Source organism: Emys orbicularis, chromosome 11, assembly GCF_028017835.1.
Source record: "Emys orbicularis isolate rEmyOrb1 chromosome 11, rEmyOrb1.hap1, whole genome shotgun sequence".
NCBI classification, from domain to species: Eukaryota; Metazoa; Chordata; order Testudines; family Emydidae; genus Emys; species Emys orbicularis.
Window position 1 is genome coordinate 700,342 of NC_088693.1, and position 18,052 is coordinate 718,393.

At 69.8% G+C, this 18,052-nt stretch overlaps 1 protein-coding gene across 1 annotated transcript; it reads right to left on the reverse strand.

Moving 5' to 3' along the window:
* Positions 1–1,566: 1,566 nt before the first annotated feature.
* Positions 1,567–15,090, reverse strand: ASIC4 (acid sensing ion channel subunit family member 4). Its single transcript, XM_065413223.1, has 10 exons — positions 14,494–15,090; positions 12,013–12,157; positions 11,036–11,163; positions 10,318–10,477; positions 7,010–7,066; positions 6,570–6,723; positions 5,533–5,624; positions 4,351–4,430; positions 3,745–3,849; positions 1,567–1,680 (listed from the first exon to the last, which is right to left on the reverse strand). The coding sequence occupies exons 1-10, from the start codon at positions 15,088–15,090 to the stop codon at positions 1,567–1,569; spliced, it is 1,632 nt and encodes a 543-aa protein (XP_065269295.1).
* Positions 15,091–18,052: the final 2,962 nt, after the last annotated feature.

The following is an 18,052-nucleotide window of genomic DNA, read 5'->3' on the forward strand; positions in this document are numbered from 1 at the left end:
GAAACTGTAACTACAGCGCAAGGCGCGGGCCCCCTCTCCCCCCGGCCAGGACCCTGCTGCCGCGGTGACCCCTCGGGGCTGGGTGCTGCCCCCTCACACCTGGTGCCCCCGAGGGGCTGTGCACTGCCCACCCCACCCACCCAGCAGCACCCCAGGGCCCGGCTGGTGCAGTCAGTGGGAGCGCCCCGGGGTGGGGGTTTGTCGGGTGACACAGGCAGCAGCTGGCAGTGCGGAGATCTGAGCTCAGGCCCGTCAGCCTGGGCTCTGCTGGTTGCTGCGAGGGGGGGGGGGGGCGCTGGGCTTGGGGCACAAACACACAGTGTGGGGTGGGGGCAGCAGTGCTCAGCACCCAGGGATGGGGCTGTGGGGCAGGGGCTAGGAGGGGCTGTGGCGAGCTCGGGGGGGCCATTCTCACAGGCGGTGGCAGTGCCCAGCGAAGTGCAAAGGGGAAGTAGGTCAGGCTGGGCCCTCCCCCCCCCCCCCGCCCACTACGGGTACCGGAGCAGGGCCTGAGACCCAGCTGTCCCCCTTCTCCCCCCCCCCCCCCCCCCCGGGCTCAAGGTGTTTTGGGCCCTGTTCCCAGACAGCGTCAGAGCCTCTGACGGAACCGGCCCCTGACTCCCCCCCACACCCCGGTGTGCCCTGCAGAAGCCAGGCGGCCCGGGGTGGCCACAGGCCCAGGAGACGAGTGTTACATGGAAGCAGTGGTGGGGGTGGGTGCAGAGGGGCTGGGCGGGACACACCGATCCCTGGGGGGCTACAAGGAATGGAGATGGGGGGGGGGCGGGATGCACCGGAGGGGGCAGAAGTGGGGTCTGTGCGTGGGTGGGGCTGCACCGGAGTGGAGGTGTGGGGAGCTCTGGGGTGGGGCTGCACCGGGGTGGGGTGCAGGACGGGGCATGCGTGGGGGTAGTTTGGGGGCAGGGGTCGCAGGGGGAGTTATGCAGCCGGCTGGTGCAGCCGGGTCAGGGGGGCGCTTGCTGGGGGGAGGCTCTAGGGCGGCCCGAGGCTGTTCTGGGCGAGGCCCCTTCCTCGCAGGGTGGGAGCGACTGGGCTGCAGCCCCCCCTGGGGGTGTGTGCGGGGGGGGTGTTCACCCACACTGGGGGGAGGGTTCACCTCCACAGCCAAATGCAGCATTTACACGTGGTCCCTGCCTCCCCCCCCCCGCCACGTCCCCCAGTCCCCGCGCTGGGCCCGATCTCGGGCCGGGCTGTTTTCCGGCCGGTGCCACGTCTGTCCAGGCTGGCTGCTCCCCGGGGCAGGGCCGCGCGGCTCGGCTCTGCGCCATGTGCTTCGTGCTGGGCCGACCCTGGCGGTTAGACGTGCTGACCCGGTTAGGCTGCCGTGCTGGGCCGGTCCTGGGGCCGGGGGGGAGGCGAGCGGGCAGGGGTGTGGGGTCCAAAGCATCTACTGCCTCTCCGGGAGGCGCCAGGCATGGCTGACGGGCTGGGGGGGGCGGCTGGGGAGGGGAGGGGCCCGGTGCCCGTCGTGCCAGGCGCTGGCCCCGCTCTCCGTGCAGACTGTGGGGTTGTGGGGCCCGTCGCGCCCGCAGTGCTGAGCCCGGCCTAGCAGGCGAAGTCCTCGAAGACGCCCTGGTGGGCGTAGCGGTGGCGGTGGTTGGGAAGGATGCTGGTGCTGTAGGCGCCCTCAGCGTGTCGGCCCAGCGTCCCGCAGGGGCTCTGCAGGGGAAGGCAAAGTCAGCGCCGCAGCCAGGGCCCCCCCCCGCCCCCCAGGGAGCCAGGCCTGGTGTCCCCCCCTCGAGACCCCTCCCCGCCCACGAGGCCCGTGGGCTGGTTCTGCTGGGCCATACGTTTCCCCTCCCCCAGCCGACACCCCCCCCCCCCAGGCGTTTCTGCGCCTCCTGCTGGCAAGGCCCTGCCCATCCCGAGAGCCCAGGCTGGGGCGAGGAGCCCGGTGCCATCCAGCCGCAGTCCAGGCCCCAGGTGGCTGTGTCAGGCCCTGGCTTTGCCACGTGTGTGTGGGGACATGGTTATAGCCCAGGGCAGGGTCTGGCCAGGCCCCATCGCCTGCAGGGGCCAAACACCCCTCGCCGTTAGCCTGGGCCTGGCTCCCCCTCGCTCCACCGGCTGGAGATTAAATGACCCCCCAGGGTCCCTGGCTGCAGCCAGGCACTAGAAACACCAGCCCGTACGGAGCGACTCAGCCAGAGGTGTTTGTATCGGCCAGTAGCCCCCAGGGCTGGGACCCCTCGCCCCGGCACCAGCCCCCAGGGCCAGGAGCCCTCGCCCCGGCACCAGCCCCGTCCATCTCCCCTCGCGCGGGGGAACCAGTGACGCTGTAACTCCTGTCCCTGAGCAATCGCAGCAGGATCACAATCGGGGCATGACAAGGGACCTGCCAGACACCAGCCCTACCTGCCCAGCAGGGGGCAGCGCAGCCTGGTCACCGTGCTCCTGCTGTGACGGGGCGGCCACGGGCATCCCCCCGGGATAGTCAGCACCAGGCCCCACACATGCCGCTCACTAGGGCCGGGTTCAGGTCTGCCCCACACCGTGGGACCCTGGCGTGACTCCGCTGCCGCGCACAGAGCTCCCCCGACCGACCCCAGAGCAACAGCGCAGCCGGCCCCAGAGCCTCCCGTCCGGTAGCTCAGGCTGGGGGGCGCCGGACGAGTCTGCTGCTGCCCACAGACTCCAGCCCCTGCGGCCAGGACAGCACCAGGCCCCCGGGCAGGCAGCCGGCCCCGGGCTGGTTCCCTGGGGCCCAGGAGGGGTCCCCGGGCCGTGCTGCTGGTCGCACAGACGCTAGCGATGAGCATTTCCAAGGAGGTTTAATCACTTCGATTTTTGCACTAGGAGGAAATTAAAGTAAATCCAGCGGGTGCTGAGCCAGCGCCGCTCTGACGGCCACAGCGGGCAAGTTCACGACCTGGGCGAGCGCCGGCGCCTCAGAGCAGCGTTTCCCAGCGTCATGTCACAGGGGTTCACTGCGCTCACGGCACGGCCCCGGGGCCTGGGCTCCGGCCTAGCGCTGCTAACGCGCCCCAAACGCAGCTGCGGGGGCCGACGCCATGGGCCAGTCTCGGGGCCGCAGGGCCCCCTTGTAACGAGCAGACACCTCGGCCAGCACTAGCGGGCACCTGCCCAGACAGCCGGGGCGGCGGGCAGCGGCAGAGTGCAGCCGGTGCAGCCCCCGACCCGGGAGGTTCTTAGGAACGGGTGGGCCAAGCCCCTGTCGGGGACAGGCTGAGGTTACTTGGTCCTAGCCCAGCACAGGGGCAGGACTAGCTGGGCCTTTCCAGCCCGAAACCTCTATGGTCTGAGACAGGGTAAAACCCAGCGTGTCTGGGGAGCGGGACCCGCTGAACGACCTGCCAGGCCCAGCCCGACGGGGGGGCCAGGGGCCGTGCCCAGCCCGATGGGGCCCCGGGGGGTGCACCCAGCCTGGTAGGGGGCCAGGGGCCGTGCCCAGCCCGACGGGGCCCTGGGGGGTGCACCCAGCCTGACAGAGGGGCCAGGGGCCGTGCCCAGCCTGGCAGGGAGCCTCCTCTGGGCAGGGACCCAGCAGCGTTGATCTCAGCCCCGCGCCGCAGGGACAAGGGGTGAGAACCGTCAGCGCCGCACTTACAACCCCCCCTCCCTTGTACTTAGACTCCTCCCCAACCCCGCCCCGGGCGTCTCACTGGCCCGCCCCCTTCTCCCCCCCCACACACACCCCAGGCGTCGCCGGCCAGGCCCCGTTCACTACGCCCGGGGGCTGCCGGCGGGGCCGGGGCCGAGTACCTGATCCTTGAGCTCCTCCAGCCCCAGCGTGGCGATGCTGCCCGACTGCTTCCTCAGGGGCGGCTTGGAGCGGCCCAGAGCCCGGCTCGCCTTGTCCCGGATCACCTGGGCAGGCGAGAGCGTGGGGGGGGCTGCTCAGCGCACACGTGTACAGACACGCCCAGACACACGTGTACAGACACGCCCAGACACATGTGTATAGACACCCCAGACACGTGTACACATGCCCAGACACACGTGTACACACACACGCCCAGACACACACTCACACATACTCACTCAGGATGGCGGGTTGGCCCCTCCTCTGCCCAGATCGGAGCTCCCCCGCACCCAACTCTTTCTTCCCCCCCCCCCCCCCACCCCCCCGGCCGCCTGCTCCTTCGCAGGGCGTGACGGGGCAGAGGGGAGGTGAGCCATGGGGAGAGCAGTGCACCCCCACCCCGGCTGGGAGAACACCAGGGGCCTGCAGGGGGCGGTGTGGAGCCCACACGCCGGGCCAAGCCGTCCGGCAATGGGGGGCGAGAGACAGGTGCCCAGGGTCTGTGTGACCCCCCCCCCCCGCCCCCGCCCCACACAGGCCTGGGAGCTGCCCGCACTGCCGCTCACCTCATAGATGTAGTCCAGGATCTCCAGGATGGTCAGGATACTGGCGCCGATGAACAGCCCCATCTGCCCCCCGATGTCCCCTGGCAGCAGAGAGGGAGCTGGTCACGGGGGATTGGGGGGTACGGGGGGAAGAGGATGCCGGAGCCAGCCTGGCTCAGCCCTCTGCGCCCATCGGCCGGGACAGGACCTGGGGGCAGGGCACTGCTGGGGGGGCACCTGACTGACTCCCCAGAGCCACTGGTGCCAGGGGCAGGTGGGGGGAGGAGGGGAGAGCCATGGGGGGGCAGGAGGGAGAAGTGTGCGGGAGAGGGAGTCATGGGGGTTAGTGAGAGTGGGGGAGAGGGCAGTGGGAGGGTGTTGGGGAGCAGTGGGGGGAGGGGGAGTCATGGGGGGTTGTGAGAGTGGGGGAGGGGGCAGGAGCAGGGGGCAGTGGCAGGGTGTTGGCGAGCAGTATGGGGGGAAGGGGGAGCCGTGGGGGGGGGGTAGGAGGAGACAGTGGGGGGCGTGGGAGAGGAGTGGGGTGAGGGGTTATTACAGCCAGTCGAATGCTGCCCCATGTCCCTGCCTGGCGTCTGCCCTGCCCAGGGCACCCCAGGGCCGAGCGCCCCCGTCCCTCGGGTACCCGCTGTGCTGGGCGGCTGCTCTGCCCAAGGCCAGGGCGTGTGCGGGGAACGGGACCCGTCAGCGCCCGCCCGGGGGGAGGTGAGAGGTTCCCTCAGGCTGTGTCCTGGGGCGACCGGGGGTAGGGGCGGGGGATGGCCCATGGGCACCACAGACTGGGCAGGACGGCACTGGGGGTGGAGCAGCTCATGGGCATTCAGGGGTGGGGAGATGGGGCGGGGGCACCCCTGTATGGGCGGGGTGGCGCAGGGGGTGCCCAGGGACACGGGGACGGGGGTGAGGGACGGGGGGATGGGGCGGGGGCACCCCCGGATGGGCGGGGGGGTGGGGGGGTGCCCAGGGGTGGGGGGATGTGGTGGGGGCACCCCCAGATGGGCGGGGGGGTGGGGGGGTGCCCAGGGGTGGGGGGATGTGGTGGGGGCACCCCCGGATGGGCGGGGTGGCGCAGGGGGTGCCCAGGGACAGGGGGTACAAGGGACGGGGGGATGGGGTGGGGGCACCCCCAGATGGGTGGGGTGGCGCGGGGGGTGCCCAGGGGGCGCGAGGGCCCCAGCCACTCACCCAGCAGCCCCGCCAGCTCGTAGGCCTTCTTCTGCTCGATAGCCTCGTAGTTCAGCGCCTCGAAGAAAATGTCCAGCACCAGGAAGTTCTCTCTGTGGGCGGGACAAATGGGAGCAGGGGCTCGGCACGGGCACAGCAAGGGGGGGTCAGCGCGGGCACAACGTCGGGGGTCGGTGCGGGCACAGCGTCGGGGACAGCAGGGGGGGCTCAGCTTGGACACTGTGGGAAGTTGCCGGGCCGTGGGGTGGGTGTGGGCCCAGGAGCACTGGGCACTATGGGGCTGGGTGCTGTAGGGCTGGGGGTGACGCTGGCTGGGGCAGGGGGCACTAGGGGACTGAGGCAGGGGGATGCTGGGGGCAGCGGGTGCTGGGGGGCAGGAGGGGCGCTGGGGGCAGGGTGAAGGGGGCACTGTGGGGTAGCAGGTGCTGGGGGCAAGGAGGGGCGCTGGGGGCAGCGGGAACCGGGGGGCAGGGAGGTGCTATGGGGCAGGGGTAACAAGGGGCAGGGGCAGGTGGGCGCTGGGGGCAGTAGGTGCTGAGGGGTAGGGGCAGAGGAGAACTATGGGGTAGCAGCTGTTGCGGGCAGAGGTAGCGGGGGGCTGGAGCAGGGGAAAGGGGGCGCTGGGGGAGACTGGTGGGCAGCGGGCGCTCACCGGATGTAGGTCTCATTGCGGTGGTACTTGCGGGCGAGGTAGCGGGGGGCTGGGGCAGGGGGGTGCTGTGGGGCTGGGGCAGGGGGGCGCTATGGGGCAGGGGGGCACCGGGGGGCGCTCACCGGATGTAGGTCTCGTTGCGGTGGTACTTGCGGGCGAGGTAGTGGAGGGCTGGGGCAGGGGGGGCGCTGTGGGGCTGGGGCAGGGGGGCGCTGTGGGGTAGGGGGGCGCCGGGGGGCGCTCACCGGATGTAGGTTTCATTGCGGTGGTACTTGCGGGCGAGGTAGCGGAGGGCTGGGACAGGGGGGCGCTGTGGGGCTGGGGCAGGGGGGCGCTATGGGGCAGGGGGGCGCTATGGGGCAGGGGGGCACCGGGGGTCGCTCACCGGATGTAGGTCTCGTTGCGGTGGTACTTGCGGGCGAGGTAGCGGGCCGAGCCCTTGTTGGGGATGCGCACCATGGAGATCTCCTTGCCGTAGCGCGTCAGGTTGCAGGGCGTGGGGCAGCTGCAGCGCTCCTGGGAGTCCTCCACCGCCGCGTCTGCCCGGCACACGGCAGTGCATGGGCCTCGGGCCCCACTCCCCCCCGGCTCCCAGCCGCCCCCTCCCGCAGCCCCAAAGCCCCCAGCACACCGGGCAGGGCGGGCCCCACGGCCCCGCACGGGGGGTGTTCTCCCCACCAGCCCCCCCCCCCCCCCGGAGCCCTGGGTGCCAGCTACCCCTCCCCCTCCCCGTGGTGCCAGCTGCCCCTCCCCCTCCCCGCGGCGTGGCCGTTCCCTGCTGACCCTGGTGGTCCCGGGGGAGGCGCGATGCCGGGCGGCACCTACCGAGCGTCCGGTCGGCACATTCGATGTAGACGTTGGGCGAGCAGATGGACTCGTTCCCTGGGAGAAGGAACCAGGTTAGAGATGCCCGCGGATCCCTGCCAGCCCCGGCCTGCCCCAGAGCCGCTGCCAACCTCGGGTGCCTGGCTGCCCCCACTACAGGGCACCCGCCTCGGCCCCCCAGGGCACCTGTTGGCTCCACAGCATCCCCTCCTCCCAGGGTGCCTCCCTTGGACCCAGGTGCCCCCTCCCCCTGGGGTGCTTGGGGTCCCCCCCAGTCCCGCAGCTCTTCCTCCTGCCAGGGTAAAAACCCCTCTTCCCCCCAGCACCCGCCACCGTCTCCCTTACGTGGGACGTGGCTGTCACAGACCCCCAGGATCGGGGCCACGGCCCCAGCGTGGGGACAGGCTCTAGGAGGCCCCGTCAGGGGCCAGGCCCCCGAGGGGTCTCGCTCTCCCTCCAGGGGAAGCCACACAGCTTCACCGCCTCCTGGGGCTGGACCCCTGGGCCTGCAGCCCCCCTGCTCCCTCCGTGAGCTCCAGGCAGCGAGTCCCCCTGAGACAGACCCCGACGGAGACTTGTAACACTTGGGGGCAGCGTCTGCAGGGACATGCAGCCAGCTTGGGCCGACAGGCAGCAGCGGGATGCTGAACCCACCAGCCGCATTTCGCAGTAAATGACGCACAGCAGCAGGACGAGGGGAGTGAAAGTCACAGCAAGAAAATGGTGCGAAGCCACCGCCCGGAGCAGCACTCGCAGCCCTGGGCCTGGAGCGGGGGTTACGCGTGTGGAAGCTCAACAAGGCACAGCTCATTGTGACGACGGGGGGGGGATGTTCTTAGTGTTTTCCATGAACAGTGTGTGTGCCTCAGTTTCCCTGTGTGCTGCGTGTGTAACGAGGGGTGGGAGGATCAGGTGTGACCTCGCCTAGCAGCTGGGACCCCAGACAACGGTCTGGAGATGGGGGACCTAACGACTGGTGACCGGGTGGCCCAGCCCAACTTGGCAGCCAGCCGGTTCTGGCCAGTGGGAGGACAATGGGCTGGGGAGAGAGGATCCCGGTGACCTGACCAGCCGGTTCCAGCCAGGGGTGGGAACAAAGGAGGGAAGAGAGGAGGCCCAGGTGACCTATTTACCTGGGACTGCAGACAATGGACAGGGGAGGAGCCGTAGGGGGAGATGATTTCGGATGATCGGCTGGAAGGAGGGGGCGGCTGGACTGGGGAGAGAGGAGCCGGAGGGCCCCCCCCCCTCCGAGGCTGGAGAGACCTAGATGTACTGGGCTGAGGGTTGCTAGGCCCAAGGGCCTGGAGAGTTTCCTGTGCTGGGTTCAGACGCTCAATAAACCTCCTGTTTTATGCCGGCTGAGAGTCACTCCGGACCGTATGGAGCCAAGAGAGAGCACGAGTCCTGTGAGTCCGTGACACCAGGACCCTTCTGTCCTGCTCCCCTGTCGCTCTTCTCGCTTGAGCCTCCGAGCCCAGACAGCAGCAGCACCAAGCCGGGGTGAAGGCAGGACAGCCAGAGAGACAGGCCCTGATCCTGGCTGGCCAGAGCAGTCCTAGGTCATCGTGGCATCCCCGCCTATGTCCTAGGGCTGGTGACTGGTGCGAGAGCCTCCCCTTCCCGTGCCCTTTGACGCTGGAACCGGAGACCTCCCGCAACCCATCGAACAGCCTTCTGCGTCCCCAAGCCCACCCTTCTGCCTTGCAATGTCCTAACCAGAAATGCCACTGCAATGAAGCGGGAATTGGCTGTAATATTTTCATGAAGCCTATGCGTGCCTCAGTTTCCCCTATGTGCTGCAGTGACCTCGGGGATAGAAAGACCTGTCGCTCTCTGGGCCGGCTAACACAGGTGTGACGGGCTCCCAGCTGTCTGGGCCCTTAGGTCCCATATCAGTGGAGCTCTGAGAAGACAATGGCAAATCCGACTGCCCAGACACGGACCCCAGCAACCAGCGACCCAGAGAGATCTGCACCCCCCACCACTGGGCAGGGGGCTGAGCCGCATCCCCCCACTCGGCTCGGGAACAAAGGGCTGGGTGGTGGGGGGGGAGGAAGTTAAGTGCTGGCTGCCGAGGGCTCTGGGTGCACCTGCCTTGGGACAAAGGGAGGTCAGAGGGATGGGGCTCTGGGCTGACCAGGATGGTCTCGGCTGTAACTTTCTGTTCTCTGGGCTCCCCAAGGGCTCCCTGGGCTGGTCCAGGTGACTAATAACCCGCCTGTCAGCTCGCGCTGGCTGCATGTCCCTGCAGACACTGGCGGAGGGGGCGCTGCCCCCCAAGCGGTACAAGTCTCCGTTGGGGTCTGTCTCAGGGGGACTCGCTGCCCAGAGCTCATGGGGTGGGGGAGCAGGGGGGCTGACGGCCCAGAGGTCCAGCCCCAGGAGGCAATGAAGCCACGTGGCTTCCCCTGGAGGGAGAGCGAGACCCCTCGGGGGCCTGGCCCACTGACGGGGCCTCCCAGAGCCTGTCCCCACCCTGGGGCCGTGGTCCCAATCCTGGGGGTCCGTGACACCGGGCTCAACCAGACTGCCAGGAAACGGCACTGGGCACAGAGCAGAGGTGAGTGCGACAGGCAAACGTCCAGGGGTAGAGAGACTTACCAGGCACAGGACGGGAGGCAGGGTGGGGAGGTCTCACCTGGCACAGGGACGGGGGACAGGTTGGGGGGGTTTCACCTGGCACAGGATGGGGGGCAGGGTGGGGGGGTCTCACCTGGCACAGGACGGGGTGCGGGGTGGGGGGGTCTCACCGGCATAGGACGTGGGGAGCGGGGTGGGGGGTCTCACCTGGCACAGGACGGGGTGCGGGGTGGGGGGGTCTCACCGGCACAGGACGTGGGGTGCGGGGTGGGGGGTCTCACCTGGCACAGGACGGGGTGCGGGGTGGGGGGGGTCTCACCGGCATAGGACGTGGGGTGCGGGGTGGGGGGTCTCACCTGGCACAGGACGGAGGCAGGGGGCGGGGTGGGGGGGTCTCACCAGCACAGGACGTGGGGTGCGGGGTGGGGGGTCTCACCTGGCACAGGACAGAGGCTGGGGGCGGGGTGGGGGGGTCTCACCGGCACAGGACGTGGGGTGCGGGGTGGGGGGTCTCACCTGGCACACGACGGAGGCAGGGGGCGGGGTGGGGGGGTCTCACCTGGCACAGGACGTGTGGTGCGGGGTGGGGGGGTCTCACCTGGCACATGACGGAGGCAGGGGACGGGGTGGGGGGGTCTCACCTGGCACAGGACGGAGGCAGGGGGCGGGGTGGGGGGTCTCACCTGGCACAGGACGGAGGCAGGGGGCGGGGTGGGGGTTCTCACCTGGCATGTGCACCATGCGGCACTGGCAGCTGCTCACCACAGCCTCCTTCTCGCACTGCAGGCGGCAGGCGGCGATGCTGTAGCCCTCGTACCCCGGCAGGATCTGCTCCCCGGGCACGCTGGCCCGGCAGTTCCCCCAGGGCTGGGGCAGGTAGGTGAGCTGCGGGCAGGAGGGGGCAGTGAGGGCAGGGGCAGCAAGCAGGCAGCCCCCCCCCCCAGGAGAGCACCCGCACGGGGCCGGGCGCAGGGATGCTCCTGGTGCCACCTTCGCCCTGGGACGGGGCGGCACTAGGCTGGAGGGACCGGGGCCCATCGCCCGACACAGCCGGGCCCGTGCCAGGAGCACCAGAGCCGCAGGGGGATGGTACAGCGCCCCCCACCCCGGGGAGGGGAACCGCCCGCCGGCTTGGCCCCCCCACAGCCTCGGAGCTACCCTGGCCCCACCTCGCCCCCCTCAGCCTGCTCCGCCCCCACTACGCCTCACCTGCCCCACCTGGCCAGCTCTGCCCCCTCGGCCTCATCTAGCCAGCTCTGCTCCCTGCCCTAGAGCCCCCCCCGGCGAGCTCTGCCTCCCCACCAGCCCCTCTGACAAACTCTGTCCCCCCTCGGCCCCACCTGGCCCGCTCCACCCCCCAGAGCCTCACGTAGCTCTGCCCTCCTCTGACCCCCCCCCCAGCTCTGACCCCCCCAGCGCCCCGACGCCCTGGCCCAGCCTCACCCTCTGCTCCTGGCAGGACACGAAGGTCTGGAAGCCGGGGGAGACCCCGAAGCCGAGCTGGTGGATGTAGGGCGGCTCGTCCTGGCTGTGGATCTGCACCCGGATCCCGGCCTCGAACGACGTCTCATCTGCGGGAGGCAGGGAAAGGCCGGAGGGTCAGCGCTGCAGCAGGACCCCCCATCTCCTGGCCCCCAGCCTGGGACAGGCCCCCCCGGCTCCTGGCCCCCTGCCCGGGACAGGCCCCCCCGGCTCCTGGCCCCCAGCCCAGGACAGGCCCCCCCCGGCTCCTGGCCCCCTGCCCGGGACAGGCCCCCCCGGCTCCTGCCCCCCAGCCCGGGACAGGCCCCCCCCCGGCTCCTGGCCTCTGTGACGAACTGGGACTGTTCTTAATGTGGTCTGTGAATGCTGACAGGGGAGTGTGGCTGGGATAGTCTGCATTGGGGGATGGGAGACTGACCCACGAGAATACCTGAGCATGTAACATGAGAACCCAGGAGGGGGCTGGGGCGAGGTGACACCTTTGCCCGGGAAACTGAACAAAGGCTGTGGGAGGGGTCGCTGAAGGCAGAGTTTCAGGAGCTGGCTGGTGATATGGCTGGGAGGCAGACGGGGCTCTGACCTCCCAAGGGGGCTGGGGCGCCCTGGGACCCCAAGATGGACCTAACTGAGGGGGTCCTGTTGTCTGCGCCTGCAAGACCTGTCTCGGACTGTATTCCCGTCGTCTAAATAAACCTTCTGCTTTACTGGCTGGCTGAGGGTCATGGTGAATCGCAGGACTCCGGGGGTGCAGGGCCTTGTGTCCCCCCACACTCCGTGACAGCCTCCAACCCGGGACAGGCCCACCCCCCCGGCTCCTGATCCCCTGCCTGGGACAGGCCCCCCCGGCTCCTGGCCCCCAGCCCGGGACAGGCCCCCCCCCCCGGCTCCTGGCCCCAAGCCCGGGACAGGCCCCGCAGTCCCGCCCCCCCGGCGCTCACTGGTCTCTCTCCAGATGGGCAGATATTCCTCCTGCTGGATGTCCAGCATCAGCTCCAGCCCGCTGCCCATCCCGCCCTGGCGGGTGACGCGCGGGCTCCTCCGGTCGGCGTTGAAGGTGTAGCACTTGCCATAGCGGGTGTAGACCTGGGCAGGAGACGGGGGAGGGGTTAGTGCCGCCGGGGGGAGCTCAGCCAGCGGCCCTGGGGCTGGGCTGTTACCCCGGCCCCACGCTCGGGACCGGGGAGACGTGGGGCTTTGCAGCCACTTTGCCCTCCCCTGTCTGAGGCTGTGCCCGGCCCTGCCCGACCCTGTGTCTGCTAGAGCAGCCTCAGGACTGCACTGACCTACACTCTGCCCCATGGGCCCTGGGGGGGCAGAGAATAGCCACAGCACAGAGCACCCGGCCATGCCCCTGAACCGCCCCCATGGGCAGAGAATAGCTACTTCAGAACCCCTCACTCCCGACCCGCAGCCCCTGCCAGCCCAGCCCTGGGCTCCTGCCACCCCCAGCTCTGCCGGTGCCCCTCACTCACGACCCGCAGCCCCTGCCAGCCCAGCCCTGGGCTCCCGCCACCCCCAGCTCTGCCGGTGCCCCTCACTCCCGACCCGCAGCCCCCTGCCAGCCCACCCCTGGGCTCCCGCCACCCCCAGCTCTGCCGATGCCCCTCACTCCCGACCCGCAGCCCCCTGCCAGCCCACCCCTGGGCTCCCGCCACCCCCAGCTCTGCCGGTGCCCCTCACTCCCGACCCGCAGCCCCCTGCCAGCCCAGCCCACGGCTCCTCTCACACACAGCTCTGCCAGTGCCCCTCAGTCCCGACCCGCAGCCCCCTGCCAGCCCAGCCCTGGGCTCCCGCCACCCCCAGCTCTGCCGGTGCCCCTCACTCCCGACCCGCAGCCCCCTGCTAGCCCAGCCCACGGCTCCTCTCACACACAGCTCTGCCAGTGCCCCTCAGTCCCGACCCGCAGCCCCCTGCCAGCCCAGCCCTGGGCTCCCGCCACCCCCAGCTCTGCCGGTGCCCCCTCACTCCCGACCCGCAGCCCCCTGCTAGCCCAGCCCACGGCTCCTCTCACACACAGCTCTGCCAGTGCCCCTCAGTCCCGACCCGCAGCCCCCTGCCAGCCCAGCCCTGGGCTCCCGCCACCCCCAGCTCTGCCGGTGCCCCTCACTCCCGACCCGCAGCCCCCTGCTAGCCCAGCCCACGGCTCCTCTCACCCCCAGCTCTGCCAGTGCCCCTCAGTCCCGACCTGCAGCCCCCTGCCAGCCCACCCCTGGGCTCCCGCCACCCCCAGCTCTGCCGGTGCTCCTCGATCCTGACCTGGATACACCCCAAGGCACCGGGCTGCAGCCAGGATCCTGCCTCCAGCTGCTGATGCCAACGTGCTGGGAGCCGGGAGTCCGGCACTCGGTGCCCGGCCAGGCAGCGGCTCGTCAGCCCCTCGCACCTCGAGTGCGGAGCCGGAGCTCACTGACCCCCGGGCTGGAGCATGGGGGCCTTGGGGGGGTCTTAGCCTGGTGCCCCCCATGGAGTGCGCCCCCTGCTGCCCCACAGCAGCACAGCTGCTCCTGCTGCCGGCTGGCCAGGGGCTCGCACCCAGGACCAGGGGGCCGTGCTGGGCCATGTCCCCAGGGACCTGCTGGATCCACTACGGGGTGCAGGGGGGTCACCCCAGGACCCACTGTGGGGCGGCGCCGCCCTGAGGCTGTCGCTTCTGTCTGCCCTGCACCAGGCAGGTTACGGTCTGGTCCACCCGCCCACCTCCCTGCATCACACAGCCCCCCCCACCTGTGACCCTGCGCCCCAGCCTCACGGCCCCCTCCCCAACCCCCCAGCCTTCAGCACACGCCCTCCCCCCCCAGCCACACAGCCCCCTCCCCAACCCTCCAGCCTTCAGCACACGCCCTCCGCCCCCCAGCCACACGGCCCCCTCCCTAACCCTCCAGCCTTCAGCACACGCCCTCCCCCCCCCCCCAGCCACACGGCCCCCTCCCCAACCCCCCAGCCTTCAGCACACGCCCCCCCCCAGCCACACAGCCCCCTCCCCAACCCTCCAGCCTTCAGCACACGCCCCCCCAGCCCCCCTCCCTAACCTCCCAGCCTTCAGCACACGCCCCCCCCCCAGCCACATGGCCCCTCCCCGGCCCACCTCACACACACACCCCGGCAAAGTAACACACGGCCCCTCCCTGGCATTTGGATGTGGCGCGCATCTCTGAGACGAGAGACCCCAAGACAGCAAGGTCCCACAGATCCCACCTGGCTGTGGGGCAGAGCAGGGCAGGGATCTGGGAGGGGGCTCCTGTCCCTCCCATTCTCTACAGCCCCCATCAGCACCACGTGTGAGCCTCCCAAATGCCCGCAGAGTCGTCGTTCCCCCGCGTCCCCACATGCAGAGCCAGCGACCTGCCTCGGACCCCGGCCAGCTGCCCCCCCAGAGCTCCCGGGTACCGCGTGCGCCCGCCCCGCGGCGGGGGACTCACGGGCGTGAAGTGCTGGGGGCCGCAGGGCTCTCCCCGGAAGCGGCAGGCCAGCAGCATGTCCTCGATCTGGTGGCCCAGGCGGTGGAAGAGGCTGTGCATGGTGCGCTCGGAGCGGCGCGGCGGGAGGAAGCGCGAGTAGTTGGCGAGGCGGCTGAGCCAGTGGCGCTGGGCGTCGGGCAGCCCCTCCAGCAGCCCGGGCAGCAGGGAGCGGTTCTCCCCGGCCAGGCCCAGCCACTGCCCGGCCGAGTACAGGTCGGGCTTGGTGAGCTGCAGGAAGCGCACGGGGTTGTTGTTGCAGAGGGTGACAGCCGGGAAGCGCAGCCGCGCCGCCCACGCCATGAGCACCCGGCTGTGCACGGGGCAGGACAGCAGGTAGCGCACACGGTTGCTGGACCAGGTGCCCAGGAGGCCGAGCGAGAGCAGGAAGGCCAGGCCCCAGAGCAGGCACCGTGGGCGCGACTGCCGGCGGGAGCCCATGTGGTGCAGGCCGTGGATCTTGGTGACGCGCAGGAACCGGGCGGTGATCTGGGCGAAGGAACCGCCCGGGGCTGGGGCCAGGGGCGCCCTCCTGGGGCAGCAGGAATGGGGCCGGGGCATCGCCACCGGCTGGGCCTGGTGTCCTCAGGCTTCAGCCAGGGGTTGGTTTGCCCTGGGAGGCGCCCGGCCCCACAGCCTGCCCTGGCTCTGCCCCGGAGGCGCCCGGCCCCACGGCCTGCCCTGGATCTGCCCTGGCTCTGCCCCGGAGGCGCCCGGTCTCGCAGCCTGCCCTGGATCTGTCCTGGTTCTGCCCCGGAGGTGCCCGGTCTCGCAGCCTGCCCTAGTTTCCCTCCAGGGAGGTTCCTCTCTCCGGAGCCTGTCGTGCAGCTCCCAGTATCCAGCGCCCTGCGCGAGCCGAGCTTGGCAAGCACCTCCTGAGCTGCTCCAGTGACGGGCGAGGCGAGGGGCGGGGGCTGGTGCAGACAGACACCCTCCCCCCAAGCTCCAGGCAGGAACGGAAAATTCCTAGAGCCCCCCGGCACCGGGCTGGGCAGGTGGCATCGCGCTGGCCCTGGCACCTGGGCGAGGGAGGCCTGGCAGGACCAGGTGCCCAGCGGGGGCAGTGATCCCAGGGGGTCCGTGTCCCAGCCCTAACAAAGCCCGCGGCAGCTGGTGGCTCCAGTGCCAAGTCCCGGCAGGGCTGTGTGGTCACTTCCACTGGGAGCCGGGTCCCGGGAACCCCGACTTCTGCCCGTCCTCGGCCCCGTCACCCCACTCCCTAGACGCAGGGTCCTGCCCCGGAGTGTCTGTGCCCCTCAGACAGTGCCTGAGCCCTGCTGCCTGGGCCCTGCCTCCGGTCAGGGGGCTCCCTCGGGGGGTCCCCAGCACGGCCACACAAATTGGGGCAGAGCTGGGGCAGGGGCTGCCAGGCTCGGGGAGGCTACCCCCCCCAGACTGAGCCGTTCACAGGCAGCAGCAACCCATTGCTCTGAATGTTGCGGGAACCAGCCTGGCATTGCCCCGCCAGCTCCTGCCCCCCAACCCCAGTCCCCGACCTCACCCCAGCCCGGCAGCCGGGGTCCCCCCACGCCGGGGCTGGGTCGGGAGCGCCCGAGCCTGGCATGCTGACGTGGGCGCCGGTCGGCTCTTTGAAGCGGCGGGTGAGACGGTGATCAGAGCCGGGGGGGGGGGGCGCTGTGCTCCCCCCGTCGGCTCCTCAAAGGGAGACGCTGTCGTCGGCGCGGCTCCGACACCCAGACAGCTCGTCAGGGCGGCTTCAAAGCCGCGTCTCCGTGTTCCCGGTGCCGCCTGGCAGCCTCTGATCAGCCCGGCAGCCCCTCCCCCAGCCCTGTGAGACAGCTGGCAGCAGAGGGGCAGCCTGGGGGGGAAGTGCCCGGGCTGCAGACCCGGCGATGCCCCCCCCCCGCACGGCGCTTGGCCACACAGCTCCCGCAGGGCAGCATCGGGGCCTGGGGCCTGGCGTCTCCACAGGCCGCCCCTTCCTAAGAGCCGAGGGGCTGCCACGGGCCCTCGTTAGAACGGTCGGTCGGTGCCGCCACGGCCACGCGCCCGCTGCCACCCGGGGGCACAGCCCAGCCCACAGAAACAGCCACCAGCTGCCACATTCCCAGGAGCCTGGGATCCCAAGATGGGGTGACGAGGGGGGGTCCACGGTGCTGGGGGCCCAGCTGGGACCCAGCCCCCACCTCTGGACCTGCCTCCGACGGGGCAGCACAAAGCCTGTGTCCTCTCCTTCGACACCAGAGCATCCTCCCGCCCCGGGCACCGCAGCCCCTGCCCCCTGTGCCCCCTCTGCACCACCCCGATCCCCTGTGCTCTCCCCCCCGTGCTCTGTTCTGCCCCACTCCCCTTAGGGACAGCACCGAGCTCCCCCCCAGCTCCCCACTCCCATCGTGCCCCCTGCAGAGACCAGGCAGCAGGGAGGGCGCCAGCTCCTTAGCGGTCCCTGAGCCAGCGGGACAGACCAGGCTGCTTGGGGGCAGGCCGGCCGGCTCACTTGGCATGGGGTGGGGAGAGGTGCCTGGCACAGCCGTGGCCCCCCAGAGCCAGTGCAGCCCTTCCCCAGTCCCACACCGGCACCGGGAACCCAGTCCTGCCAGGGCCCAGGGACTGCCCCAGTGTGCACACGGGTCCATCCATCCGTGTCTGCGTGTCTCACGCATGGCTGGGCCAGCGTGTGCCCGTGCCGGTCTGCATGGTGCGTGTGTGTGTGTGTGTGTGTGTACCCTGTGCCAGTGTCTGCATGGTACGTGTGCATGCACTGTGTGTGTGTGTGCATGTGTATCTGAGCACTGTGTATTGTGTGGCCGTGCCTGTGTGTGTACATGGTGTGTGTACGGGCGTGTGCAGGGCCATGCTTCGGCATAGGTGGGGCACCCCTGGGTCTTAGTGTCCATCCTCCGGTTTCCTCCTCTCCCTGCTGCAGCCTGGTGACTTATTCCGGAGGGATCTCGGTGAAAACGCCTCCAGCCGCCAGCCCTATTAGCCCAGCATTGACACTGTTAAAGAGCCATTGGAGGGGTAATGAAGCCATTTAACAGGCCAGGGATATACTGTCAGTTTCTGAATTTACTGACAAAACCAGCTGTGCGTCACTGTCATATTTACTCAGAACATGTCAGTCTACAGGACCCTCGTTTAACATTTGCTGTAGAAATATTTCATTAGTGAGTTGGTGAAGATTACAAAATCACATCTCTAAAACTTCCTTGCATAGATTTTTAGAGGCACAATCATCTTTAGCCTTAAACGCTTCGATCTTCAGACATAGAGTTTTTTAAATAAATCCTTCAAAAGACCCCCCCCCTTCTCTAACATACACATGTGGGCCCGGGCTGCTGTGGGGCACAAGGGCACCAGTTTAATAATACTGCACAGGGCCCCATAAATCCCAAGGATGGCCCTGTGGGAGTGCACCTGTGTCTGTGTGCAGCATGTGTGCTGTGTGCAGTGTGTGTGTCTGTGTGCAGTGTGTGTGCTGTGTGTGTGCCTGTGTCTGCGTGCAGTGTGTGTGTCTGTGTGCAGTGTGTGTGTGCAATCTGTGTGTGTGCAGTGTGTGTGC

Bases quoted from the DNA above. Each gene is read 5' to 3' on its own strand.
- ASIC4 (XM_065413223.1), bottom strand. From the start codon at position 15,090: ATGCCCCGGCCCCATTCCTGCTGCCCCAGGAGGGCGCCCCTGGCCCCA. The intron at 10,478-11,035 runs GTGAGGCTGGGC...TCCTGCCCGCAG, and splicing joins TGTCCTGCCAGGAGCAGAGG to CTCACCTACCTGCCCCAGCC. The intron at 1,681-3,744 runs GTACTCGGCCCC...CTTCCCCTGCAG, and splicing joins TGGAGGAGCTCAAGGATCAG to AGCCCCTGCGGGACGCTGGG.